At 43.9% G+C, this 11,081-nt stretch overlaps 1 protein-coding gene across 5 annotated transcripts in view; it reads left to right on the top strand.

Annotated features, from left to right (window-relative positions):
* The first annotated feature begins 1,360 nt into the window (after nt 1-1,360).
* Nucleotides 1,361-11,081, top strand: part of LY86 (lymphocyte antigen 86) — a 59,267-nt gene continuing 49,546 nt past the window's right edge. For all 5 annotated transcript variants that reach the window (XR_005786123.1, XR_005786124.1, XM_040460433.1 and 2 more), the window contains exon 1: nt 1,361-1,553. Coding sequence is in view for 3 of the 5 variants with exons in the window: in XM_040460433.1 (XP_040316367.1) it covers nt 1,427-1,553 (127 nt within the window). In the remaining 2 variants the exon portion in view is untranslated. The remainder of the gene's footprint in view (nt 1,554-11,081) is intronic.

Genomic DNA, 11,081 nt, shown 5'->3' with positions numbered 1-11,081 from the left:
ACACCTTCTAGAGCACTCAAAGTTCCCTAGGGACAGCCTCCATGTTCCCATCCTAGAACTACCAGCAGGCTTATTAGAACACAGTGCCCACCCCCATTGCAGAGTTTCTGATTCACCTGGTCTTGCATATAGCCCAAAGAATTTTCATTTCTAACAAGTTCCCAGTTGAAGTTGATGCTGTTGTCTGGGGACCACATTTTGGTAATCACTGTTGAAAGCCAACATCTCTAAACTTATTTACAGATGAGTACCTAAAAAACAAAACAAAACAAAACAATCAACCCAGACCTCCCCCTTCCCCAAATGGCTACTTTGTGATGTCTCCCATGAAATCCTAAATACCCATCAATTAAGTCAATGTATTTGTTTTCCTGGTAATTAAGTTCCACTTACTTCAAAAGAAGTTTTGAGGTAACTAAAGTTACCTATCAGCAGAAACAGTCAATTTGTCTAGTGAGCTCAGAGAAATGCTTTTCCTCCCAGGGGAAATAGTGTACTCTGTTTACTTCTCCAATCTGCTTGCCTTGGCCCTGACTCTGGTTCTCTTAAACTAAGTTGAGGTGGGAGGCGGGGAACCAGGGTTGATAAATTTTGCCATTGTGATGCAGAACAACAGAGGTAGTGGAAGAGGGGGACAGACTCTTGGCTTTGAAGAGAAAGTGGGATGTGACATTAATCATCCCTCCAATGACCAAAGAAATTAACCTTCCTCCACACCATCTTAAAAAGGAGGCCCTCACTTCCCCCTCCTTCGCCACCCCTTTCACGAAGCCAAACCTAGAAATAGAACACAGCTCAGCTCTCAGGGCCATTCCCTCCACCACACCTCCAGAGGCCACATCTGCTGCTCCCGGAACAAACTCTGTTCTCACAGCTGCACAATTCACTGCTGAAACCCTAACCCTGAGAGTGGGCTGGAGCCAAACGGGAGAAAATGCCAACAGGGCAAAAACCTCATTCCAGATTCCAAATGTTATTCTGTAGCCCTCCAAATGCCAAATGATGCCTGCTGGCACCCCGCCAGGTCCCTGGTCCACAGCCCACATAGGAGCCTATGGAGACATGGGGGTACTGTGGTGTTGCTTTCCTGAGTTCACCACTCCACCTGGGGGTGCAGGACTCTAAGGGGGCTGTTTGGAGGGGGACCATGGCATAAGGTCATGCATCACTTGCTGGCTCCTCCCCATGAAAGTGGAACATCAACATCCAGCCTACCTTAGACACAAGCTATCCTCACCGTGCTCATTCAAGTGTCAAAGGTCCTGGGGGAACAGTATTCAAATGCATCTCACAGCGGTTCCTTGGGAGAATAAAATATGAGAAGTGAAACTGAACATTCACCCCTGTAGTGAGAGGACAGAGAGGACCCGGAAGGCCCTTTGCATTGGGACTGCTAGTTTTCTGTGGGTCACATGCAAGGTCTCTCATGGAGGGTGTCACGGTGGTCCTCCTCCTTATCTGGACTCTGATATCTCCCAGCAGCAACGGCAAAGCCTGGCCCCCACACACGGTCTGCCGGGATGGAAACTTGGAAGTGTTCTACCAGAGTTGTGGTAAGGTCTTTCAAAACGTCATTGTTTGTGTTTATGGGAAAATTAAGGCCCATGGAAGGGGCCACTGAAGTGCTTAGTTGGGGTGGGGAAAGGATGAGGGGCCCAGGGGCTAAACACTTTCTCCACTTGTAGTGGGTCTGCAAGGTGATTCGAGAGCCCTTGGGGGAAGGTGGGGTGGGAGGTGTGAGTAGGAAACAGCCCAAAGAGAGCCACGAAAAGGACATGAAAAAGGCCTTGGGTCTAAATGGAGCAGTTCATTAATACCGCAGAGCCAGAAAACAACAAAAATGACTAAGGAGTCTACCAAATCCTGACACCCCCATCAGCTCAAAATTAAGAAAAGATGTTTTCAGGGCACCTGGGTGGCTCAGTTGGTTAAGTGTGCCATTTGGTTCAGGTCATAATCTCACAGTTGGTGGGTTCAAGACCTACATTGGGCTTTGTGCTGTTAGCTCAGAGCCTGGAGCCTGCTTTGGATTCTGTGTGTATGTCTCTCTCTCTGCCCCTCCCCAACTTGTGCTCCCTTTCTCTCTCTCTCTCTCTCTCTCTCTCTCTCTCTCTCTCTCTCCTTCCCTCTCTCAAAAATAAATACACATTAAAGATTTTTTTAATATAAAAAAATAAAAAATGCTTCCAATAGTCACCACTGTATACCTGTATACCTGGGTATACAAACTGTATACCTGGGTTATCTTTCCAGTTTATTTAGTTTGCAAATTGAGTGAAAAGATCACATATGCCCAAAGAGTAGATTCCTGCCCTTTGTATGACATTCCAGAGCAGTGTTGCTCATGAATTCAACACTTACCTGATCTCTCAATGCCAGGGTTTTGTCCAGAGCCAGACATAACCAATGAGAATGAGCCATGGTTATTACCCCAATGGGACATATGTCTTTGCTAACAAAAAACACAATCTAATCAATAGAATGCAGGGAGCTGCTGCAGTCAGAGTCAGAACCAACACTTTGGAGCAGAGTACCACAGACTGGGTCTTAAACAACAGATATTTATTTTCTCACAGCTCTTTGGCTGGAAGTCCCAGGTCAAGGTGTCAACATGGTCAGTTTCTCCTGAGGCTTCTCTCCTTGGCTGGCAGATGGTCATCTTCTCCCAATGTCCTCACGTGGTCTTTCCTCTGTGCCTTCTTGTCTTATAAAGACACCAATCCTATTGGATTGGGGCCCACCCACAGGACTTCATTTAACCTTAATCACCTCTTTAAAGAACCCATCTTCAAATAAAATCACATTCTAAGGTACCAAGGGTTAGGATTTCAACATATGAATTGGCAGGTGGGGAGCAGGGAACAATTCAGTCCACAAAGGGGGCCTGAGTGGGAAAAATGAACTCAACCTCAGGATCACAACTTGAATGAACATTAGAGGGATAGGTTCATGAAAAAGTATGCCAGTATGAAATATGACACTTTGGAGGTAGACAGGAAGCAAAAGGCAGTTCTGATTGGAGGAGTTAGAAAAAAAAAATGTCCTTTAAGTATTTAAATTGGCCCCATGATAAGCTGGGGAGTAGTGGAGATGTTGCATTTGAGCAGATAGCTGATCCTACAATTGCCACCTCAGGAGTTTCCTTGGAGAGGCTGGGATGGTCAGGCTGGCCTCCAGAACCATTTGTCCAACTTGACTTCACTCTTTTAAAAAGAAGGAACATTGAACATTGAAACACACAAAAACATTTTTTTTTCTAATGTAAAAGACAATGAATGGCTCAATGCTATAGGACTTGATCTCATTACTCTTGCTTTTCCCATGGGAATGAGATGCTTTCTGCTGGCATGTATGCATTGTAGGTGCAGGATAAGAAGAGAGCCTTGAGATGAATGGGATGCTCGGAATTTGTTTTTCTAATTCATCCTCCCATAAAAGGTTGCCATGGCTGATCCCTCCCTCAGACCAGACTGCAGCCTGCAGCCAAGCCTGGCACAGCCTTTCAAGTCATTGCCAAGAAAAGCAAGAGAAGTGGATGCACCAGGAAAAGAAAAAAAAGCATATCACCCGCCTCTGGGGATAACTCCTCCCTCTGGGTAGCCACTCAATGGAGTCAACAAATGTCGGCACAAGTCTTGCTCTGGTCACTCAGGGAAAAAGAATGAAAGAGACACAGTTCTCATCAAAGGGTAGTGGGAAGATCAGACAACTAAACAATAGGGGAAATGCTCAATGGGAAGCGCCAGAATAGAGGCGTGCGTCTTGCACCGGGGGTCATGGTAGTTGGAGAGGGTGAGGTTGGGGATCTTAACCTACCAGGGAAAGGGTCATCAAGCTTGACCTCAGCCTCAAAGAATGATAAAAATGGCAATTATAACACCTTATGTCCTTGGAAGGTTTACATGTGCCAGGCACCATGCTAAATTCTTCCTACGCATTAATATTTTACAGATGTGTAAGCGAGAGTTAGAAATGCCAGGTGACTCTTCCAAGGACACACAGGTAATAGTGGCAGAATTACATCTTGGGGGCACAGAGAAGGCATGAAGTCAATATCTGTGGAATTAAAATGAGTTGATACCAGGTCTGGCTGACTCTGGTATGCTTTAATCTTCTGCTATGTGAAGGCAGGTGGGGTAGAGGTAAGGGATAGGAAGGATAACTCTGGCACGTGTGTGACAGCAGGGAGATGCCAGCAGGCAGAGTTCAGGGGACTGCAGAAGGACTGGAACACAAGGGAGGATGAGAAATAAGGTAGGGAATGTGGGCAGAGCCCAAGAGTGATGGTGAATTTCATGTGTCACCTTGCCTGGGCCATAGGACACCCAGGGAACTGATTAAACACTTTCAGGGTATGACTGTGAGAGTGTGTCCAGGGGAGATTAGCACCAGAATCAGTGGCCTGAGAAAAGCAGATCACCCTCCCCAGCGTGAGTGGGCACTGTCCAGTCTGTTGAAGGCCTGAACAGAAACAAAAGGTGGAGGAAGGAAGGACTCACTCTCTCAGCCTGACTGTAAGCTGGGACTTGGACCTCCTGCATGTAGCTCTTCTGGCTTTCTGCCTCTCTCTCAGGCCTTCAGACACCACCAGCCTTCCTGGGTCTCTTGTTTGCAAATGGCAGATCATGGGGCTTCTCAGCCTCCATAATCATGTGAGTCAACACCTTATGATAATTCTTTTTCTATTTTATAGATATAGATGATATAGATATAGATATAGATATAGATGATATAGATATAGATATAGATGATATAGATAGATATAGATATTTCTCCAGAGAAACAGGAGAACCCTAATACAAGAGACGTGGTGGAGCTGCATCCCTTCAGCAATGAGGAGATTGCATTTTGGAAAGATTTCCTCGGGGAATGGGTTGGAGCATGGATATTAGATTGAAAGCTGTTTGAGGCCACAGCCAGGATGTGTAGGCTATAGAATCAATAACCCAGGAAAGAAATGATAAAAGTCTAAACTAGTATCATATCAACAGCCTCAACTTCGGAAAGATTCTTGGTATACTTTAGGATCAGCAGAAAAGAAAGCAATGCCCTGGGGGCTTCTCCAAAGGTGAGCCCTGCCTCATCTCTTGAGAGCCATTGAGCTATATCAGGCACTGAATGGTCACATACCCCTCCCGGATGGAAACATTCCTCCCTTTAGCTGCTGGATTCATAACAGGGCAGCTCCCTCAGCCCCAAGACGTTCACATTGTTAACATAGAGCAAAGGCCACGTGTTGTGACCCTGTATGAAACCCTGGTATCCAGACATCCTCAGTGCATATCAGGGCTTCTAGAATCCCTACATTCACACAGATGTGGGGATGTCATCCCACAAAAATAAAGGATCTACTGTTTTCTGAGTTTAGTGCTTCATTATTTTCCTTCTTGTTTTGTTTTATAATTTTAGTGGGAGGGAGAGCTTTTAGGCTGGACACTGTTCTAAATAAGACAAAAATCCTTTGGGAGAAAGAAAGAAGCTCGCAAGCAGTTACTGGGCTCTGAATACTGATTAGGAAATGAGCACGATTTTCTGAAAAAGCAGAAGTCCTGCTCTGTCCAACTGTTCATGCTATAGTAAAGAAAAGAGTGGCAGTCTTTACAAAAGCAGAAGGAGGAAGAGAAGCAGCTGGGGACCTTTCTTTTGTTAAATCATAAGACAATCTCCACAGCTAGCAAAAGCCCAGGGACTTCACTCCATTCACATGCCACAAATGTCCACTGATGTATTTATTTATATGCTGCTTCTACCACACTATGGCATCAGGTGGATTACGAAAGTCCACAGGATTGGAGGATGGAGGTAGTGGGAGAATCAGGAGGAGGGCAGGAGGGGAATAATAAATCCAGGAGAGGTCAGGACACATACAACAGACGAGGCAATGTCCAAGATAAAATATGGGGGTCTGGGGTCAGGAAACCTCATTCCACCCCTTGGGCAATACTCTCTGCCTCCTGTCCTTGATTGCAAAGTGGTATATGAGTTTCCTATGGATGCACTAATGGTTACCACTTTCTGGCCCAAAATGACATACATATATTCTTTTAGTGTTCCAGAGGTTAGAAGTCCGAAGCCAACTTCACTTAGTCAAGGGCCACGCTCCTTTGGAAACTCCAGGGGAGATCTCTTTCTTTGTCTTTTCCAGCTTCTACAGCTGCATTCCTTGGATCATAGCCCCTTCCTCCATCTTCAAAGCCAACAGTGTCGCATCTTGCTGCAACATCTTGTTGTCACATTGCTTTCATCTATGCAAGATTTCCCTCTGCCTCCTTTTTAGGACACTGGGATTAGCATTATCTTCCTGTCTCAAGGAGATTTAATCACACCTGTAAATTCCCTTTTGCCACATTAGGCAGCATTTGCATGTTCTGGGGATTAGGACATGGGTATCTTTGGGAGCCATCATTCAGCCCATGACAATAGGGATAATAATTTTACCTACCTCTCAAAGGCTATGTGAGGATTAAGTAAAAAGCACCGCATACCAAGTGCTTAGTACATACTATGCGCTTCAATAAATCTTTGCTGCTGATGGCTTGTAAGATATTTTACAGTCAGTAGAGGTATATCTGACTATGAGCTTCCTTGAAGCCAAATCAAATGAGGAGATTACATTGTTTGCAAAATAAAACCAGTTTTTAAGGAGCTGTCTACGTTTTCCTGATACTGGGATGAGCTCTGAGAGAAATCTCTCCCTGGACAGATGTGACTCCCATCCGCTGTTTCTCATGGTGCCCCTCAGTGGGAAACAAGGGCTCATCACAAAAATGCAAATCAGGGTTAATTTTGCAAAGGGCTGCAGTAGAAACTTCCATGAATGTAAGCACTTGCAGGTCTGAATTGCTCAAGGGAAAGTTAGACTGCCTAGAGGAATGGATGAGCCACATGTGCTCCAGGCAGCCACCCATAAATAGTGTTGCCATTGTTGTTGCTGCTATTTTGGTTTTTTTGATAAGGGTTGACAAGCAGAGGTCTAGGTTGTATCTTTTGGCAAGGGCCTTGAGTGTGAACCTTGGGGTTGTCCTTTAACAGACTTTAACATGCTGTAAGATGCTTTGACATAAAACAGGCAGAGAAGAGGGTCATAAAAAGTAAGAGACCTATGATACATTGCCTAAATGACTTCATGTCTCCCTTTTGATATGTTTGATACTCACAGTCAACCTGGCCATGCAAGTGGCTCCTGGGATGAGTCTAGGGCAGCAGTTGGCAAGTGAAGTCTACACACTAAATCCTACATGCTGCCTGGTTTTTTGTTTTTGTTTTTTTAATTTTTTTAATCTTTATTTATTTTTGAGAGAGAGAGAGACAGCGTGTGAGCAGGGAAGGAGCAGAGAGAGAGAGAGACGCACACAGAATGCGAAGCAGGCTCCAGGCTCTGAGCTGTCAGCACAGAGCCTGACGTGGGGCTCACACTCACAAACTTTAAGATCATGACCTGAGCTGAAGCGGGATGCTCAACCCACTGAAGCCACCCAGGCACCCCTACATGCTGCCTGGTTTTATATGGCCTGTGAATGAAGAATTGTTTTTACATTTTCAGATGGCTAGAAGATTCAAAAGAATAATAATATTTGTGACATGTGAAAATTATATGAAAGTCAAATTTCTGTCTCCATAAAGTTTTATTAGAACACAGTCATGCTCATGTGTTTATGCCTTGTCTATGGCTTCTCCCATAAGTAGTGTGATAGTGACTGTATGGGCACAGATCCTGAAATATTAACTGTTTGGCTCTTTATAGAAAAATGTTCCTGTTCCCTGGTCAAGGTTAGGAAAGAATCTTTCAAACTCTTCACCAGTTCAGAGCCTCAAGTTCTGCATCTTCTGGATAATTTTAGCCATAGAGAGGCTATGTGACCAAGTAATCTTGACACAAAACCACCATGAATGCAGGAAGTCATGATACCTTTGAGAGAATCATTATTTCCATAATAATCTGATTTTCCATAGTGTTTTATAATCTATAAAGTCACTCCATTTATAAGGTCTCATTCGATCCTTATGAAGAGTCCTATGAGGTATATAAGATGTTTGTCTCCATTTTCCAGGTAGAGAAATTGAAGCACCTACATATTAACTATCTTATCTAGTAACATACTGAGTCATGATACAACCCTAAGTGTCTGACTCCATGCCCAGTGATTCAAAGCCTTATCATGGAATTCCAATATGGCACAACCTATGCCATCTGATCCCAAAGATGTAGGATAGGGACAGGGAGAAGAGACAGCTCAAAGACCAAGTCTTTGGGTGAGGAGGTTAAAACCTTACACTAGCAAAAGAAGGAGGAAGAGTATGAGGAAGAAGGTAGGAAGAAGTGAACGAGAAAGGAAGGAGGAAGAGGAAGAGGAGAAAGACTTGTCTTCTGATTCAAGGATTGTTCCATCTCTACCTACACCAGCCTCCCCCTCTCTGCATGCATTCAGAGCTGGACTAGTTTGGCTCTTCCCAAGTATCCATCAGAGACCCGTAAGAGTTGTAGAAGAGAAGGAACACTCACATCTACATTTTTCAGCTACGTGTATCAAGTTCTCTTTTGTTGCAAGGTGTTTGGAAATGACATCTACCAAATTTTTAAGACAAGCAAATGGAAGGCCATTCTCTTGTCAGTAAGAATAGCAAATTTTTTGATCATAGCCCTCCTTTGCAGTTGGCTTGCTTATTTTATAGGGAAACCCTATTTCCTCTGCACCTGACAGCCGTTTTCAGTGTGGAGAAGTTGGTGAGTGGGGAGAGCAGGGCAGGGGGAGCCCCATCTCCAGCAGTAAGTTGAGGGTGTGGGTGGCCCCTAGGGGATCTGGGCCAGTCACCTGGGAGGTTCTAGGGTGACTGGTCACCATGCTTCACACTTAATCAACACATACTCTTCTCTCCTTGAAGGCAATCAGCTTTGTCCATTTCTGCCTAAATAGGTTTTGCATGCTGCTGGAGTTTACAGTAGGGCAGGCACTTTATCTGACCTCCAAAAAAATCTTTAATTTCAAAGTCAAAATCAGGTCACGTGCATCTGAATAATCCATCAAGATAGTCAAGGAGGACAATTAATCAGATTTTAAAAATGCGAAGCAATGCTGGCGACATCTTCTCCAAGATAAAGGGTAAACTCCAAATGACCTGGCTGCAGAGGAGGGCATGTTGATAAAGTGTTTGTATAAAAATTATTTTAAAACTGCCCTGGAAGGAAAGGGAGTGGGGGGAAAAAAATCTGCTTTCCTCAAAGCCTAATAATTCTGAAATAAATGAAGCATAAAACAATACAAAAGAAGGAACACAATTAAAAGAATAATAATAATGGAAAATATCACAGGCTCATAGTCACTTAACAGTACTTTAAAATATTGCACACAGAAAGCCATTTGTCCCTTAGTTTATGTTCCTAGATTAATAGGGATATAAATATTGTACAATTAGAGAAAAGTAGACAAATAGCCAGGGAGACAATGATGCCATTTTAAAGGGATAAGTGGGCATGCAAGATTAAACAGCTAGCTTCTGGGAGCATAGCGAGGCCTTACTGCTCAAACTTAAAGGCAGAAATCTGATTTTAAAATATACAATTATTTGAGGTGCCTGGGTGGCTCAGTCGGTTAAGCATCTGACTTCAGCCCAGGTCATGATCTTACAGTTTGTGAGTTTGAGCCATGTGTCAGGCTCTGTGCTGACAGCTCAGAGCCTGGAGCTTGCTTCAGATTCTGTGTCTCCCTCTCTCTCTCTACCCCTCCCTAGCTCATGCTCACACTCTCTGTCAAAAATAAATAAACTTAAAAAAATTTTTTAAATATGCAATTATTTTTAAAATGTATATATTTGTAATATATTATATGTATTAAAATAATATATATAAATAATATATAATATATCATAAATTAAAATGAATATATAAATTTATAAATATATATAATATGTATTATGTAAATAAATATATGCACTAGAATATGCATATTAAGTTAAAATAAAATATATATGTTATATATTATGTTATATATATTAATATATATTATTAAAAATGGGAACAAGAAAAAGTTGACTGTGAACAGGAGCTGGACCAGAGCAAACTGTGTAGGTGGGTTCTGGCTACCGAGTCACTGAGCTCCTCCCCGTTTCTGTGAGGTTGTTAGAGCCAGACTTCCAAGGCAGCGTTGATTCTCCCAAGCACTTTTCAAAAGAGATCCTGAGTCCATTAGTGAATGAGGACTTAAAGAGGGGAAAAAGCCAAGAGCCTGTGAGTCTAAGAGGCTCTTCTGCACAGGCAGGAAACGTCTTCTAGGGTGCTGTTCACTGCTCTTCCCATTCTCAAGCAAAATCGTGATAAGCAGCCTTGTTCATGTTTTGGAGGAGAATCTTTGAAGGGGCAGAGATGGGGGGAAGGATGTTGCTGAGCTCTGTGGCTATTTTTGTGCAAACAACAACATAAACCATATATTCCCCCAAGCCGCCACCAGTGCGAAGTCCTGGGCGAGGCTTCAAACTCAGCACTACGGGAAGAGGGAGCATAGGGGGCCAAAGCAGCTTGCTTGCTCCAGACCAAAGAAGGTGAAGGTGAAAGAGCCCCTTTCCAGCCCCGAATTATGCAGCTGAAGAACCTGGCAGAGACTGACAGGCACCAGGCTCCCAATGATGAAGGAGTACCGAGCCCGGCAGAGTCCTCTGCAATGCTGATAAGAACAAGCTGGAAGGCGCAATGCAGGAGCAATGTTGGTCACACATATGCGGGGGCAGATGCTCCCTTCTAAAACCCAAACAACAGGGCTGGTATTTTAATGGAAAGGGAAAGATGATCCACCCAGGAACTCTGTGTCATGTCAGTTGGTGTTTGGTATCTTTCTGGGATACCTTGTAAAGTGATATATCAGGCCCCTGTACAGTAGCTCTGTTCTGGGACCCTAGAGGAGCCAACCAAGCATTGGAAGGGGTTCTCTGGGGTCCACCAGAAACAATTATTTGACCATCCATCTGGGTGCAGTCAAGGGATGATTCATGCACAGCAGGAAGTGTGCAAGTCACATCTGCCAGCCTCCTTGTGGGATCCAAGAAGGCATCATTGTGTGTCCCTTCTTGAAATTCTGTACCAGTTCCCT

Source organism: Herpailurus yagouaroundi, unplaced genomic scaffold (genome assembly GCF_014898765.1).
Source record: "Herpailurus yagouaroundi ecotype Mexico unplaced genomic scaffold, PumYag 250, whole genome shotgun sequence".
Taxonomy (NCBI): domain Eukaryota; kingdom Metazoa; phylum Chordata; class Mammalia; order Carnivora; family Felidae; genus Herpailurus; species Herpailurus yagouaroundi.
This window is presented reverse-complemented; position numbering and strand designations above follow the sequence as displayed.